The following is an 18,790-nucleotide window of genomic DNA, read 5'->3' on the forward strand; positions in this document are numbered from 1 at the left end:
CTACCCCGGTGTCATCCTGGGAACAGTTAAGGCTGGCGTAATTTTGAATGTGCTTGATGCAAATCAACCTGTCCAGTTTTCAACTGGGGCACAACTGATGCCACTGAAGTGGTGTGTGTGGCCCAATTTTTAGAAAAAAGGGAGACTCTGCTTGGAATCCCCTTGCTGTGTTTTTTACAATGAGCCAAGATGAACAAGTCATAGTTCAGCAAGCACTTTGCTACCCCGGTGTCATCCTGGGGAGAGTAAAGGCTTGTGGATTTGATTGTGCTTCATGAAAATCTACCTGTCAAGTTTGCAACTGGCTGACAAGTGATGCCACTTAAGTGGTGTCTGTGGCCCAAGTTTTGGGAAAAAGGGAGACTCTGGTTGGAGTCCACTTGCTGTGTTTTACATGATTTTAGAAGGGCATGAGATGCCTATATCTATGTCTCCTCCTCTTTTTACTCATCCAGCTCTTTTGTTTTCGCATGAGTTTATGTCCTTGTGTTTGTGGTGTCTTGGGAGTTGTCACCTTTTGGACACCTTTGAAAGTGTTTTCTATGTGTTTTTATGTGTTTGTACTTGCCTGCCATTGTTTTCAATGGGGTTCGAGTGGTTCGTTGAACGGTTCATTGAACGTTCGTCGAACGGGTCCTCCGTTTGATGAAACAAACCGAACTCGAACGCCAGGGGGGTGGCTCATCTCTAGTGTTATGTTGTCTCAATCCCCATATGTGGATTTGTGCGGTGCATGTGCTGGGTGCTTTGAATTCTGTGGATGATGCTCTATCTTGCTTCCAATGGGGAACGGTTTTGAGCGCTGGCACCAGATGCAGAGAAGCAGGAGACCACCTAGCCCACCTGGTTGTGGTTTTTCCTTAAGCTATTAGGCAGAAATGACATCACAAATGATTTCTTGGTGCGCCAGCTAAAAGGTTATCGTAAGAAGGAGGTACTATAGGATTGGAGGCTGCCGATGTCTTTTGATATGAGACAGTTGTTGGAAGTTTTGCCTAGCTTGTGTAGCTCAAATTTTGAGTGCCAGTTGTTTCAAGTGGCCGTCATCCTGGCTTTCTTTGGGGTCTTCATGATAAGTGAGTTGGTGAGTAGGAACACTAAATGCCATGGGGGCTTATTGCTGGGTGGTGTGATTATGGTGTGGATGTGATGCAGTGCCGTTTGTGGCGATCCAAGATGGACCAGTGTGGCAGAGGTCAAGTGGTTGAGTTCTGGTGTGTGCAGGGTTTAGTAGAATGTCCGGTTAAGTGTGTGTCTTCATTTTTGGACATGAGAGGTGCATGTTCAGGTTCTTTTTTGGTGCATCAGGATGGGTCGGCTCTGTCGAGCTATCTGTTTGTGTATATTTTCGGAGGTGCCTGCGGTGTTGAGGTCTAAACAACATGAAGTTTGCTTCCCATTTCTTTTGGATTGAGGCAGCGATGCAGGCTGCTCATTGGAGCTTCGGTTCACAGTCACTGGATAGGATCAGTCGCTGGGAGTCGGCCCGGTGTCGATCCTATGTCCAGCCGTCCATGTTGTTAGGGTGGTTCGTGGTCAGGGGATGTGCCTCAAGTTCATGCTTAGCTTGGTCCTGACTGCAACTTCCCTTTTCCTTTTCCTTTTACCCCCGTCCATCGTTTTACCTTATGTTTCATAGGAACCCCTTTGTTGTTGTGGGTGTTAGGACATTAGTTCGTCTACTGTGGCACCCTTCATGCAGGTGTACGACCAGACAGCTGGCAGTTGGGGGTCCACAGAGCGACGGTGTCGGTCCGGTAAATTGAGGTCAGATGCTTGTTTGTAGAGTGAAGTTTAACCCCCTTAGCGCTGTCATGCTGAGTTGGACAGACTGCCAGATGTGCTGCATGTCGGGGAAATAACTTAGGCGCTAGGGCTTCCAGGGATCTGATCCATGACATCTAGTGTGACTGCCTTAGGTTTTGTCTTCCCACCCAGGTTTAGTGCTCATGTCTTCTGATATTGTGGCGCGCTTATCCTGGAGGCACGCTCAGTCAATGGAGCAGGTAAATAAGGCACGGCTTAAGGTTAATCGGGAGGTTGCTTGCTTCATTGCACGTTTGGGAGGTGTAGTGGTCAGGCATCAGGATCTGAAGTCTCCGTTTCCTGCATTTTTAAGGCGTGCTGGGGTTCATTTGAACTCAATTGGTATTGACATGGGGCATTGGGGCTTATGGATGGTGTGGTGAAAACCTTGGTGTAATGGCGGGACTCATATGCATGAGGTGTCATACATGCTTATTGTGGCGGAAAGGAGTGGGGTTTTTGAAGGTGGGCGTTTGCACAAAAAGAATGAAGGGGGAGCCCAGTGCACAAATGGATTACCCCTGGTGGTGCAGTTGTTTGGTTTAACATAGGTCCTTGCCGGCTTGAGTCTCAGCGGGACATTAGTTGGGCAACATTCGGCTAGGTGCCCTCAAATCGGTATGGTGTTGCTGAGGGCAGGTGGTGGAACTGATGCTGCAATCTAGCAGTTTTTGGGAACTTTCATTTACTCCTCCTATTTTTGGGTTCTATTCATGGATATAAGTATTAAAATGGTATTTTTTTTTATGTTTTGTTTGTTATTTAATAAACGGGCCTGCTGTGGCCTTTTATATCCAACGTCACGCAGTCATTGTGTTTATTTTAGGTTACAACCTGGGAAACGGGTGGGGGTGGTGGTCATAAGGGCAAGTTAAGGCCATTTGGTCAGACTTTTCAGAGTCATGGGACTGCCTGAACTGCCGTCCCGAAATGGACTCAAGGGAAGGCAGAATGACTGAGGAGGGATGCTAGGCCTTAGGCTAAGTTAAGGAGTTAATTTCAGTGTGCACATTTGTGCGGAAAAAGTGTAGGGTGGAGATATAGGTGTAGTTGGGATTTGGGCCTTGTGATTGGTCAGGGGGTGGTGTTTGTAGACCAGTATCAAGGTCAGGGCCCTCGGGGGGCAGGTTGGTCATTCCTACCTGTAAGGAGTCAAGAATCGTTCCCGCCCACCCGCCCTGTTATAAGTTTTTGGGTAGCTGACATGGAGAAAAGGGTGCAAGTAGTCTCTGTCGCAGCAGTGGGGGAAAGGAGGTGGGTATTTGAAGCTGGGATTTGCATAAAAAGCGAGGGGGGAAACCTAATGCAGGAATGGGTTATCCCTGGTGGTGCAATTGTTTGTTTTAACATGTCCTTGCTGGGTTGAGTCTCAGCAGGACATTGGTTGAGCAACATTCGGCTAGGTGCCCTAGTTGCGGCTGAGGGCTGGTAGTGGAGCTAATGTTGCAATCTAGCGGTTTTTGGGAACCTACATTTACCCTTCATTCGGGTTCTATTCATGGATATGGGTATTTAAAATGTTATTTATTGTTTGATGTTTTATTTGTTATTTAATAAACCGATCTGCTGTGACTTTTTATATCCAATGTCACGCAGTCTTTGTGTTTATTTTTGTAAAAACCCAGGAAATGGGTGGGTTTCGTGTTCGGATGGGCAAGGTAAGGCCTTTTAGTCAGATTTTCCAGAGTCATCGAAATTCTCTTTAGGCCTGAAACACACTTCCGTTAAAAACACGCACGTGCCGCGAGACATGTATTTACCCTGCGTGTTGAGTGTGGTAAGTACGTGTCTCGGATACATGCGGTCCACGTGTGTTCTACGTGTGCTATCCGTGATAGCACACGTAGAACCGGTAATTTGCATACTCACGTGGTCCGCACTGCTGTCCGTGGTGCTGATCTTTGGTCTCCAGCCCTGCTGTCTCCCCGCTGCTGCTGCTGCCGGCTGCAGTGAAGTGAATATTAAATGAGCATAATGAGCGGCGGTCGGCAGCAAGTGGCAGCAGCGGCAGAGACAGGAGGGCTGGAGAAGGTGAGTAAATGTTTTGATTTTTTTTCACTGACACGTGTGTTTTCTCCGGCGCGTGTCACACGGGACCGCATCCACACTACATCCGTGTGGTACGGGTGCGGGCCGTGTGACACCCGTGCTGCCGGAGAAAACGTGGACATGTCAGCGTGTAGAAAAATGCACACACGTACAAACGCACATGGACACACGTTCCGTGCAGTTTTACACGTGTGTGCCTGTTACCATAAGGTAGCATTGGTGTACGGGTATCCGCGCCGCCGGGACGTGCAAAAAATGGCAAACACGTACCGTCTGCACGAATGTGTGTTGGAGGCATTACATACAGTTGCTTTAAATTGAAATTGAACAGAAGATTTAAAGTACCTTCTGAAACCCTTTATATTAGGGTTCTTTCTCCTTCACGACCATGGACGGATATATCCGTCATGGAGCATGTCCCGTTAAGCTATGCCCCTGCCGCGGGCAGGCGGCGTTGATCGGCACACATATCAGCTGTTTTCAACAGCTGACATGTGTGCCTGCATGTTACGAGTGGAATCGCATCCCACCCGTAACATTAACCCCTTACATCTCGCTGCCAGACTCCGGCCCCGTGCTCGAGCCACCAAGGAGAGGAAGCACCGGACCCGAGCGCCAGAGATTCTCCCCCAGACGAGTGGCGTTCCCCAAAAACCCCTCTCTGCCCGCGACAATATCAACATACATATCATCATTTATTATTATGTAACACTTAAAACTGTTAAAAACAATGTTAAAAGAACAAGTACAACGGGCATCTGAATGAGGCTTAAGACTGACAGTAATCCTGATTTTAAGCACTTGTCTATCTTGTTTATGCAGCTATATACAAATACTAAAAGAAACCAACGTTTGCATTCTAATGGAATAAACTCCATTTACTTTAGGATGACATATGTGTGTTGCAACTATTCTACAGAAATTAGTCAGAAGAGACTTGTTAGTTTTTCTGTCAGTTTATCACTGAGCAAAGTTTGATTTGAGCAACTGTTTACCGTGTTGTCCAAACATTAGAGGTTTTATCTCTATTGGGACACTTTAAAAGTTTCTCACTAATATTCCAGGTTTATGTGCATATTCCTCATAGAGGGAGCAATCAGCTTTAAATAATACTCCTCCCACTGGCTGCATTCTTTTACTGATTTCGTAATATTTCATGTAAGGGGGGTGTTAATTCAGAGATTGAAGACTTGACCAGTCTGCGCACAGCTCACTTTAGGAGAAGCCGAGGTGGAAGACGCAAGCTGACTGAAGGACATATGCTCAATGATCTTTTAGAATGTTTTTACTTGGATATGTACTTCTGCTGACAGCTGCCATAGGCTGTACTGTAGCGGCTACTGATGGTAAGACTTTATAACTATATAAAGGTCCACAAATAATGTTTGTTAATTGCAATTTATCACCAAAAAAGTTCCACTACTCAACAACATTCCAGAAGGAAATAATTGCCAAATAATTGAGTGATGATATATTGTAACTTTTTCTGTGTCTTTTGTGTACCTATTGTTCAAAGCAGAGTTAAGTTAGTGAAAAGCAATTAAACATGGAAAAATGATGAAACGCATTACATTTGTCATATATGTATAGTCTTTTCTAACAGATATAATTCTGTTACTTAATTCTCTTCTGTGCCGAAATTTGATGAAACATAAAACTGACATTAATTTCAGTAACTTCTGTGATGCATTGATTAAATAGTTTCAAGGCATTGTGCACACGGTGCAGATTTTGATGCGTTTTTGGTGCTGTTTGTTGTCCAAATCTGCATGCCCATCCTTGTTCCAGCACAGTCTATGAGACTAAGAAATGCTGTGTGCATGTTGCTTCTTTTTTACTTGCAGTTTTTGGTGCAGAAAAAAGAAGCAGAGTGTCAATTGTTGCTCCATACTTTCCTGATTTTTTTTTTTTTTACCGTTTCCAGCCATTGAATTCACTAACAATACACACCAACAAATGCACCAAAATGCATGCATTTTTTTGGGCCCCGTGCATTTTTTGGTGCAGAAAATTTCTATAGTGTACGCACACACCCTTAGTACGTGTTCACATGTGCTGTATTATGTAAAATAATGAAGTAGAGTTGACTGAAAAATATGAAGGACTTAGCACCTTGAGAAATTAGCCATATAAACATGGGCTACATCATAAAACTGAAAAAAAAGTTAAAGCAAAGTTTGGAGGGTTGTGGCTTCAAAGCCAAAAACAATTGCTTTCTGGACTTCATAGAAGTGGTCAACAGGTGATCAGCCCACTGGCAGACAGAGACAGGAAAGGGCCCTTGTACAAGAACAATATATGGGCCCTTTGCAGTCCAAGAGCTCATCAAAATGCACAATTCCATCTGTTTTGGAGGTAGATGTGGACCTCCTTACCTCTTGGGCCGTGCAGCTGCACTGGTTACACCAATGACATGTCCTGCCATGGATCAGCCAATTGACATGATTGGTGCATTCTGAAAGGAGTTGTCCTAGGCTATGTGTTTTCTGATGATTTTTGTGTGCTGATCCATGAAAATGAAACATTTCACTAAATTAAATCACTTGAAAGTTCTTGAAAGACTTTTCTTGTTCAAGTCTATTGCAATATGACTTTTCTGGCCATTTGTTCAGTGTTTTGAGTATTTTTTCTGATTCGGGTTTTGAAAAACACATTGTGTGAAAAAAAAACATGCATACTGCTGCTTTCTCATGATTGTATTGCCTACTGAACCAGACTAAAGAACCATTTTAAATGCTTAGGATGCCTTTACAGGTGTTTTGCGGTAATTATTCTAATTTTCTATAATGGGAGATAATGCCTTTTGAATTTTCATTGGCTGTAAGCCATAATCATCAACAGTAACAGAAACAAACACTTGTAATAGGTCCCTCTGTGTGTAATGACTCTACATAATAAATCCGGTTCCTTTTTGTATTGAATTACTGAAATAAATTAAGTTTCTGATGATATTCTAATTTATGGGGATGCACTTGTATTTAAGGAACTGTTGAATGAAAAGGCTGCAAAGAAAATACTTTAGGAATCTTTTCAAAACTGCTTTAGAAAATGGTTCTGGAAACAAATAAAATCTCCTCCAAAAAATATTTTTTTCCTGAAGCGGTTTGTTTTGGAAAAAAATCTTGTTTGACTGCCTCAAAAAATGTTATCTGCGCATAGCCTTAGAGGAAGCAAGTGCTTTATCTTTGACTGTTGAGAATTAGGCTTTAAAAATAAAAAAAATAAAGTGATCAAAAATAAAGAATAACTCTACTGCATTGATGCAGCCTATTCTGCTATAACTGTATAGAAACTGCGCAGTAGCAAAAAATAAACTAGTAAACCAGAAGGATTATACGGAATAGTTGTTCAGATTAGAATGAATAATACAGACATTATATAGAAATACACAATGAGAGGGATTTAGGATTATGTATGAGTAAACTACCGTAATATTTAAAGCTCCTGTACAGTGGGGGTTTTTTTCTATTCATTTAAAATGCATTAAAATAGAAGCAAAAATGACAGTGATTAATGGATTTTTTTTTTTTTTTTTTTATTGTGTGTAATTTTGCACTTTTTTCTGTGTCCAAAACATAGCTAGCTTTCATTTATAGGGGTATGCATGGAGTGGTTATAGTCATCGCCCAACATACTGTGAGTGGCCACTGTAATCACTTCCCAGCACTTTGACTCACAGATCGGTCTGTACAGATGTGCACCAGAGCAGACTGTCAATCAAAGTGCCAGGGAGTGATCACAGCCTTATCTGTGCAACACCTGTAACCGCTCCATGCACAAACGTGTAACTGAAAGCAAGCGGCTACATGAAGGATATACATTTATTTCCTCCCTGTAGCTATGTGAGACGCCCCAGGGCAATGGGATACTCTGTCCCGGGCATGTGGTGAACAGGGGAGTCATGGTCGCGGCTGATGCCCGGTTCCGTGACCCCGGGGGTCGATCTGAAAAAGGGTGAAAAAGTGCAAAAATAAAAGGAAAATCAATAAAAGGGTTTTTGACTACGCCACTAGCGAGCTGCGGCTATTCTGTAGGAGCTGCCACTGCATGATCTTCCTGGATCAGGTAGTATAATGCAGCTCAGGTGTTCTGGCCCTATGTAAGTAGGGCTAGACCCCCGAAGGGGATGATGGTGGTTTTAGTGTGCGGTGTGAATTGATGATGCACCAATGTAGAAAGGATTCAAGCCACACAAGGACTGCAGTTTAAACTGTTCTGGTACCAGTGTCCTGGTGGTGCTGGTTTTCAGGTGTTCTCTCACCCTTTGTTCCCAGTGCCAATTGGTGACCTGGTGAGCTGTCCTTCATGCACACTTTAATTTTTGATGGGTCTCCGTGGCCTAAAACATCTTGGGGTCCCCACCGTTTCACAGTCTTGGCCCGTAAAGCAAGCAGCCTGGACAATTTTAATGGGCTGAACTCATGTCCCTGTCCCCAGGTCCCCTCTTTGATGCTTTGCTCCAGACACTCAGGTTGGTGACAGACCCTGATGATCCCCTTACTTGGCAGATTTAACAGGAAGCGTGAAGCGTACTCCCGTTCAAGGGTTCTGCTCCCCGCCTGTGCTGGATTCTGTGAGTCCTGGTCCCGCACTCCTCTGTCAACCCTAGTTTCATTGAGTTGTCGTTCCTTAATCCACAGCAACCCTTCTCTGTTTTAGCTACAGTTCTTTCTTCAGGTTTTAACACCTAGGACTACTGTCCAAAAACACTTCACTTTCTCCTTTCTCTCACTTCTGACTCCCTTAGAGTCTCTCTCCAACAACAACTGACTTTTCTCCTCACTCCTAACTGACGTCCTTCTCGCTCTTAACTGACTTTAGCTCCTGCTCTCTGTTCAAGTCCAGCCCCTCCCCCTCTTGGGTTTCTAGCTTACCAATTGGATGAGCCCCCTTCCAATAAGCGGCTTCCATCAGGCCCATTTCTAAGCTGTCTCTAGGGAAGGAAAGGGGTTGTATGTGTGTGTTGTGTTGTCACCGGCACTTGTATTCCAGAGTTTGGGTTGTCAACAGTTGGGTACATATTTTGTGGCACCTGATACCTCAGGGGCACTACATATGCTTTCAGTAAGGGCTCATTGAAAAATCTCATTTTTGCGACGAGTGCTATCCGTGTTTTTCATGAATTGCATTCGTACCTGTGATAGTCTATGGGGAAATTCACGTGTACGTGATTATTCATGGTGACATGTCCGATTTTGATAGAAGGGTTGGATCAAAATCAGCAATGTCACTCTATGGGTCAGTGAAATAATTCGACCGCACTCAGATGACATCCATGTGCAGTATCTTTTTTACAGTCTGTCAGAAAGGAGAGTGTGGAGAAAACCTAACGACATTTGGACAACACTTAAATCAAACTCTGAGCCAAATAATCAATCTGATTTTCTTGTATGCAGAAAAGTTTGACTTCTCAATGAGCCCTAAAGCAGACTAAACCAGTATCTGCAGTAAATAGTGTTTTTGCACATGACATTTTCTCTTTAATACATTTTTTTAAAATATTTTTTGGGACATTTTGCTTAGCCAATAGAGTGTCTTGAAAAAGTATTCATACCCTGTGAAAGTTTCCACAGTTTAACATATTACACCCACAAACTTAAATATATTTCATTGGGATTTATGTGATATAAAAACACAAAGTAGCAAGCATTTGTGATGTGTAAAGGAAATGATACATGGTTTTCAAAATATGAACTGGAAAATTATGACGTGCATTTGTTTGAAGCCCCCCTTAGTCAATACTTTGTAGGACCACCTTTCACTGCTGCAAGTTTTTGGGGTATGTCTCTACTAGTAATTTGTTATCAGGGAGACCTTTCTGTGCATAACAGTGTCTTCAACTTACCATGTCATAGTCAGAAGCAACATCATCCTGATGTGACTGAGATATGTGATGTGACATATACTCCATTATACACTCCACTTCCCACTAATATGTTTGTCAGAGGCAATAGAGATCAATTATGTCCTGTGTTTGGTTGTACTACTGCTTGGACAGCTGCTGCCATTAATAATAGTGGGGATTAGGCTTGAGCTAGCAGCTCCCATATTCTTGTCCTGGTATGTTTTTATTTTCTTACATTACCCCATCTATTGCACTTGACATTTTTTTCTTTGCAATATATTTTGCAATCCCAATTATTCAACACTTGCCAGAAGGGGTGTAACAAGAAATGCTAGGTAAAAAAGTAATATGTACAGAAAAAAAAATGTTTCAGAAGGCTGTAGTATAGGTAGCATGCAGTAGCATGCAAACGTTATTGCACCACTGGTCAAAATTACTGTTACTGTGAAATGTTAAGCAAACTGAAGATGATTTGATCTCAAAGGCATAAAGATGACACATTTACTTTGAATTTTAGGCAAACATATATATATATATATATATATATATATATATATATATATATATATTCATCTTTTACATTTTTAAATTAACAAAAAAGGAAAATGGGCCAATGCAAAGGTTTGGGTACCCTGCATGGTTGGTAATTAGTAGCGCCCTCTTTGGAAAGTATCTCAGCTTGTAAATGCTTTTTGTAGCCAGCTAAGGGTCTTTCAGTTCTTGTTTCAGGGATTTTCATCCATTCTTCCTTGGAAAAGTCTTCCAGTTCTGTGAGATTCCTGGCTCATCTTGCATTCACTGCTCTTTAGAGATCTAGCCACAGATTTTCAATGATGTCCAGAGCAGGGGACAGCGAGGGCCATTGTAAACCTTCAGCTTGTGCCTTTTGAGGAAGTCTATTGTGGATGTTAATGTGTGTTTATGACCATTATCTATTTGTAGAAACCACCCTCTTTGCAACTTAAGCTTTTTTTTTTTACAGATGGTGTTAACTTTGCATCAATCATTTGTTTATTGAATTAATACTTCCCTCTATCTGTGAAATGTTCTCTGTGCCGTTGGCTGCAACACAACCCCAAAGCATGATTGATGTACCCCCATACATAATAGTTGACAGATATGCTTTTACTTGAAATTCTGTGGCCTTTTTTCTCTACATATACCCTTGATCATTGTAGCCAAATAGTTCTATTTTAACCTCATCGGTTCACAGGACTTATTTCCAAAATGCATCAGGCTTTAGATGTTCTTTCGCATACTTTTATGGTGAGGATGCAGGAAAAAAAATTTCTGATGACTCTTCCATGAAGGCCATATTTGTGCAGGTGTCTCTAAACAGTAGAATACTATACGACAACCCCAGAGTCAGCTAAATCTTCCTTGAAGGTCTTTTGCATTTAAGCGAGGGTTCTGATTTGCCTCTAGCAATCCTACGAGCAGCTCTCACAGAAATTTTGCTCTGTCTTCCAGACCTTATCTTGACCACCACTGCTCCTGGTATCCACCATTTCTTACATTACCATTACATTTTGAACTGAGGAAAGGGTAACGTGAACAAGTCATAACCCTAACAGGCTACTGTCTGAAACCTTGGTCAAAGGTATCTGAGCACACAAATCTCCATGGGTGTCCAAACTTTTACATCGGCCCTTTTTTTTTGTAATTTCTAAAATGTAAAAGATGAAAATTTTTTTTTGTCTAAAATATGAAAGAAATGTGTCATGTTTAACCTCATGTCTTTTATAGATGAACATATCTTCAATTTGCTTAACTATTTACGAGAACAGTAATTGTGACCAGGGGTGCCCAAAGTTTTGATTGTCACTGTAAGTGTGGTGTATATGATTGTTAAATTGAACTAATAAAATAAGTTTAAAAAATAGACGTGCACCGTGAAAGAAATGTCTACATTTTAAAAAATGCTATTCCAGGTGTTTGGGGTTTTTTTTTTTTTACCAAAATTCAACCCTTTTGGAAAAAATGCAAAATAATAGTAATTTATGCAAAAACCCAGGAGCTGCAACAAAGCACTGTATAGGTAAGATGCATATAGATGCAAACTTTGGCAGATGTGCAAAAAAAAATGTTTACAAGATGTACACTTTGGAAGTAGTCAGTCACAGTTAAATATATGGAATTTGACCCCATTTCTTTTGTATTTAAACAAATTATAAAAAATTAACTCTCTGATTCACGAAAAGGAAAAAACTCAGCAGCACATATGCTTGTGACTAGCAAGCATGCAGTTTCTGACTGACACTGATTTCAGATTTTTTTTTGTGGCTGGCTTCTATTTAGTGCATTAAGAATTTGAAATGTAGAAATATTATGTGTAATTGTGATTCAAATGCAACAGGACAAATGCCAGCTACAGCACATCACTGATAAATCCCACCGGCACAGCAGCCGGCACCTCTGTGATCTCTTTTTCCCTATCAATTGAATCTTCACTGAATACAGATTTTACCTCAGAATTGAGAACTTTGATAATGACTGATCAATTCTGGCAGAGAAAGAAACAAGTTTCTCTGATAAGATATATTGCAAAGTTGCTTATTTTCATGTGCACAATTAGTTTATGAAGTGAAAATTAGAACAATGGTTACACTTTAAACCCCCAACATACTGTATATTTGCTGCAACTTCATTAATTGTCTTTGTGGCTTGGGGAGGGAGAAAGAAAAGCACAGCCATGTTCTCTCTGTTAGTGGCCATTGCCAAGAAATGGGCTCAGCTACTACTCACTTCAAAAGGAACTGAGCTGCAGTACTTGGGAACAACCACTACACGGTGTATGGAGTCCTGCTGCTCCAGCTTGGTTAACTCTTTACAATCAGTCGCACAGTGATAACAGCTGATTGCTGGCGGGGAGGTTGTTTTCTGCCCTGAACGATCTTATATTGATGAACTATGCTACAAATATTTCTTCAATTTCATAAGCTCGAAAAAATTCCTTTAAAAACAGGCACACCTAAATTTGAAAGGACAGTAATAGTTTTGTGACTTTCATTTGATTCAGAGTCTTCCTATAACATCCTCTGTTCTAATATAACTATCTGACTATGAGACAACCTGAAAAATATTGGGGTACACATTTCCTCTAAATTAATATTTTTAAAGTGTTACTCTCCTTCTGCTGACTTTTCTATGGATGTCAGGAAATGAATTCAATACTAAATGATCCTAATGAGTCAGGGAGTTTGATATAAAATCAGCCGGATATTGTTTATTCATTTTAATTACTTTTAAGGATCAAATTATGTGTGAATATGATAAGCATAAGATCATCACATTAATGGAACTGGGTCATTATTCCCAAAGGAAAGTTCTGTTGTAATTTAGTGTTATAATCATCAATTATATCATGCTTTAATGACTTCTTTTCATACTTCAATGTTTTCAATACTAATGCCAAACTGTGATGTATCGTAATGCTATAGGATTACAGATTCCATTAGAGATTTTTGGAATTCTTCAGAGTGTAAACTTTTTATGTTGCGCTTTATCATTCTATGTGCAGTGTGTCTCATTACAGGGTGAATTATAATTGTAACTGTAAGGGATTCTGTCACCATTAAAATGCAATTGTAACCACTCACACAAACATATCATAGACAGAGCCCCTTATAAAAAAAAAAGCTATCATGCTCAGGGCACCCCTTGCATGGCCAAGGACTCAGTTCCAACCCCTCAATTGCCACATGTCTCCTCTTATTTTGAGTGGCACTGGTCACTACATCTCCAGTGTAATGTTACTGCAGGAGCCAAGTGGTGCAATCCAGTGTCAGCATTGGCGTGCTCTAATTGCATTGTACTATTTGGAGTAAAGGAATGTCTTTTCCTCTCTGAGCAGCTAGTGATGCAGGATAGTTACCGGTGTTCCAGAGTAAGTGAGCAGCTACTGCAGATAGTCTGCACTGACAATGTGTGTGCTGTTCAAGTAGCTCTCAGTCTGGGCAAGCGAGTGCTGTCAATCAACATAAGGCCTTGGTTCAACTTGCTTATCGCTCCTGATGCAAGACCATCGGATGCGGTATGTTAATGATCCTTGGATCAGGCTCTGATGCGAACGTGAGCCAAATGTCATGCGACTGTGATCTGTTCTTGGATTACATGTGTGGAGAAGAGGGAGAGATTAATCTCTCCATCTCCTCCACTGCCTGTCGGTGTGTATATTGCACTGCACTGGAATGACATCCGAGTGCAGTGCTATGTTTCACACACACTCAGAAACTTGATTGACTGCGTGTGAAATGAGACTCACTGCAAAACACAGCATTCTGGATTCTTTTCTCATGCCGATATGGCATGAGAAAAAAATAGCAGATGGATGTAGCGTCCTTTCATACATCAAGTGCTACAGGGAACTGCATCCTTACCCAGGGTGCAGGGCCTACCCCCCATGGTTCCAGGTGCTCAGGAAACTGGTGTCACTCCCATCTGCACCACAAAACCCAATCACCTCACATCAGTCACTGCCATATACACCAGCAGGGTTGGACTATCTGGCAAATGGGCCAGCCACTTGGGGACTGGGCAGACTGTAAGGGGAGGGACTGAAAGAGAGAGGGGAGAAGTGAGCTCCAGAGAGTGAGGAGCTGGGAGAGGTAGTTCCTAGGGAGCCAAGGAAAACTGATTGGGTCGCTAGCAGTGATCCTGGTCCAGAGGAGTCGGGGACAGGTTGCAGGGACGTTGGACAGGGGTATGATGGACGTAGTCTTGGAGGGACTGTCGGCACCAGAAGAGCCCAACAGAACTGACTGGTACCGAGCATGATGGGGTACAGTACCCTAGGTCAGGAGCCAATTCAACGTCCTGACAATTCACTTGAAAGGGAGGGGATCTTCAAGGACTTCCCTAAACGCTCAGAGATTGAGGGCATCCGCACAACAAGGGGGACAGGGTTTTTCCAGATACAGCAACCCACTGAGGTCCCAGAGCCAGCCCTTAAGAGCACGGCTACACTACACATAGTGAGCAGGGCCCCTAACAGCTTCAAGCCACGGGGACCATGAACGGACAACAAATTGTGCATGGAAGCAGGCTCCAAATCACTAAGTGACACCAGTAGGACCGAGTATTTGGACAGGCTCCAGACAGCGGCAGCTGTACACAAACACTTTGGTTTACCTACAGTGTGTGTGTCTCCTTTCTCCACCTCATCCAACACCACGACTATCCACAGTGAGTACACTGGTCCCTACACCCTGTCCTCCCAAAGCTACCAACCCCCTGAGTCCAGCGCCTTCCCTACCTGCGGAGGGACTGACACCTTGCTGCTTCACAGCATCTTCCCCTGTTCTCCCTCCAGCAGTGGTGGTACTCCCATTACCGCAACCCACAGGTGGCGTCACAAACTTTTCCCTTGTAAATATCCCCCTTTTACGACAGAGTGTCCGCGAAGCCGGGTCTGGACCCCTCGAGCCACGACGATCCCGGATCCGAACAGCCCGATTAACACCGGGGCGGCACATGGACACTACCTGATTATGCAACACTAGTGTGAGAGCAATTTGATGTTTTATCAAATTATACTAGTCCATGTAAAATGCAAGTGGAAACGAGGCCTAAGGCATAGCTCCAAACTGTCCTGATTTGAGGGCTCAGTCCCGCTGTTCCAGCAGTCAGGGCTTTTATTCTGATATCCTCTCAGATCCCCTTGTTGTAGTTCTTTCTCCTCAGGGACTTGACCGGCATACTCTGCATGTTAATAAATTAAATTAACAATTTTCCTGGACCAGAGGACTCGATCGTTGTCCATAAGCAGCAGTTCTACCAATGGACCACTGTCCAGACTAAGAAATGTGAAGGATTTGGTATACTTGACCAGTAGTGGGGGCAGGAAACCCAGAAGCATATTACACAGGTTCATAGAGATAAATCTGTACATAACAGTATATCTCTATGGCCCCCTTCAAACGTACATGCTTCAATTACGTGTAGCATCTATTTTCAAACATTCTGGAGATAAGTTCACCTGCTTTCTATTAAAATCTCTGTTGATCTTCACATCTCCATGTTTTCACATGACCTGTGTGTCTAAACCACATGTGTGTCTGTGTATCAGCACAGATGAAAGGGGCAAAAGAAGTCTATGGGTCTGTGAAGAACATGAATAGAACACGCATGACATCCTTGTGATGTCTGTGTAACACGGACCAGAACTATATGTATTTAAGAAGTTAAAGATTTGTATGTGTTAAAGCTATGTAAAGATGATAGAGATAGATATGAGATGGATAGACAGATTAATAGATTTTATAGCTATTAAAAAAAGATTAAATAAATTAAAAAAAACAACATAGGATCCGCGCACTTTCAAAGGTAAAACAGACGGCTGTGAGCTGATATTATCAGACTACGAAGATCCATATTTTTTTGCGCCCTTTCCAACCTGGAATTACCAGCCGATAACTGCCCCAGAAGTAGCTCATCCCATTAGATGTGCCAATTCTGGCACTTCATCTTGGTTCTTCCAGAAGCCCTGGTGCATTGGCAATCAGGGTAAGAGTTTATGAGGTTGATTCAGTAACGCCAACGCTCATCAGAATCAAAGATTCACGCAGAGCGCAGTATCACCTGGAACGTTTGATGAATGGTAACATTACGGATTCCCCACTCATCACAGTTGCAGAGTCTCGAGGAGCGCAGCATGAGCCGGGAGTGTCTACTGCTCAAAGTCTAAAGAGTGTTAGAATGATGATCCATAGACTTTGATTATCTAAACAAAAAAAAATTATAAAAATGTCTTTTTTTGTATTTGGTAAAAAACACATTTAAATCGCAGCTTCACATATACACCAAAAATGCATTAAATAATGGGGAAAAGGCCTAAAAAATGTGTTATTGTTTAGATTGTTGCAGATACCTGCAGAAAACAAAAAAACACAGTATTTATGATACAAATGAACACAGCCTTACAGACACACAAAAGCCAGATGTCATATAGTGAAGCTTATATCTAGATGAGAATGTTTTGGCTGCTATGAACAGGATTGAATGAACAAAAAATAAATCCACAGGTCTTAACTAGAACTGAGCATGATGCAGAGATGATATTGCAGCAGCCCTGGATAATCAAAACCAGCACCGGGAATGGTAAGGGATTTGTGACCTCCCATCCAGCTGCAGGTACCAATGTCCAGGATGCTGGATTAGAGTCTTGTGAATTGATCAGCTCTTCTCTAATCCCACCCATCCTAGATACAGCAGGACAGTCCTGGGTTTGGATCTACGCCCTGTAGGCCCGGGCATCTGCTACATGCGCTGTATTTGTCCCTCATTCCATTTTTCAAGTGTTGTTAGGTTTGCTTAAGAAGTGGTGCCCAGCATGGTAACTGTGGGAGTAGAATTGTGAACTAAGTCCTTTGCCATGCCAAGGTTGCAACAAGCACCCTCATTTACACAAGAAATAAAGTGATGAGGGAAGTGAAAACTGCTGAATTATTTCATAGAAGCTAATTCACCTTTTTGACTTTTTTTAATTTTCTTTTCACTCAAAAAGGTTTCTGTCACTCCATTGGCACCCCTGTGACATGATCGATGGGTTCCAAAGGTTGTCATGGTAACCAGTAATAACAAATATTACTTCCAGATCTGTTAGGTGTGATGGCCTATTATGCTCTGGTCCTCTTCTATCAGTGTGATACTTATGATTGCAGAATATTACACTAATGATCAAACAAGTGAAAGTTGAAGTTCCATAGAGTGACTAAATAAAAAAGTCCAACAAGCTTTGTAAAAGTATTCAGAAAAAATGAATGAAAAAATATTTCTTACACTACAAATTCTATTTTTACTAAAAAAAAATAAAAAATAAAAGTAAAAAAAATATAATTAACTTGTATTGTCATGTCTGAGAGGACACATGCCAAAAATATAGTTTTTTTAATCATCCTGACACACAAAAAAAGAAATAAAAATAGATTAAAGAGTTGTAGCTATAAAACATAAAATACCATACTTGAAGAAAATGCCATCTTGTCCCATAAAAAATCAAGTTCTTAAATGGCATTTTTGGAAAAAAAAAAGTTATAGCTATCAGAATAGCGATACCCCCCAAAATGCAAAAGTAGAAAAGCATTACAAAATATAAATCTAGTATCACTGTAATTATGCTGACACCAACAACAAAGTTGTCTCATTGCTTTTACCATCTGATGGTAAAAACAATAAAGCATAAAAACGCTTCACAAATTGCTATTTTTTGTTCACTCAGGAGCATAAATGTTATGCAGTTCAAAGTGAGTGAGTTCACCTCATTTTGCAAAAAAACAAGCCCCCAAATAACTCTGCCAGCCAAAAAGTGATAGTTATAGCTCTCAGAAAATGGTAATGTTTAAGGCCGCTTTTACATTGCGTTTTTACCAACGTTCTCTGGTCCCATCAGGGCATCCATCTGAAACCCCCCTCCTCCTGCAAAACAGATTTCGGATGCATTCGGGCCATTGACTATAATGGAGCAGACAAAGGCAGCGTGTGCTCTGTCTTGCACTATTTTCGTGCATATACGTTTTCTGCAGGTAGACACCTGAACGTAGTCTACTACAGCTGTGTGTCTACCTGCAGAAAGTGTATATGACTGAAAATGGTGCAAGACAGAGCACACGCTGACTCCATCTGCTCCATTATAGTCAATGGCCCCGTCGGCCTATAGGTTCGAAACCCGTTTTGCAGGGGTGGGAGGGGGGGTTCGGACGGATGCCCCGAAAGGACCAGTGAACATAGGTAAAAACACAATGTGAAAGCGGCCTAACAAATTCATGTTTGTAAGAATTGTGTTAGTTTGCAAAAATAGCAAAATATAAAACTACTATCTACGGTCCCTGACAGACGTTCTGACACTTATCCATGTTATGTAAATAAAAGCTCACAACCTGACTTTAAATTCATCCATTGGTTTCATAAATTACTCTTTTGAAAGCAGAAAGCCTCCCAAATTTGGTTTAGGTTATGAAAATAAAGTTGCAGCAAAGCTGAAATATTGATCATTTAATGAACACAAAAAGGTCAAATTCTGGCAAGACAAACGTTTTGTCGCCTTGTCATATAATGCACCTAATCCTAGTTTACATCCTCACCTGTGCTCAG

The 18,790-nt window shown here is 41.8% G+C and overlaps 1 protein-coding gene across 1 annotated transcript in view; it reads left to right on the forward strand.

Annotated features, from left to right (window-relative positions):
• The first annotated feature begins 5,057 nt into the window (after positions 1-5,057).
• Positions 5,058-18,790, forward strand: part of CFH (complement factor H) — a 1,163,637-nt gene continuing 1,149,904 nt past the window's right edge. Inside the window, exon 1 of the mRNA XM_075322035.1 lies at positions 5,058-5,201. Within this exon, the coding sequence (XP_075178150.1) occupies positions 5,135-5,201 (67 nt within the window). The 5' untranslated portion in view covers positions 5,058-5,134. The remainder of the gene's footprint in view (positions 5,202-18,790) is intronic.

The sequence above is a fragment of the Anomaloglossus baeobatrachus genome, chromosome 8 (genome assembly GCF_048569485.1).
Source record: "Anomaloglossus baeobatrachus isolate aAnoBae1 chromosome 8, aAnoBae1.hap1, whole genome shotgun sequence".
NCBI lineage: Eukaryota > Metazoa > Chordata > Amphibia > Anura > Aromobatidae > Anomaloglossus > Anomaloglossus baeobatrachus.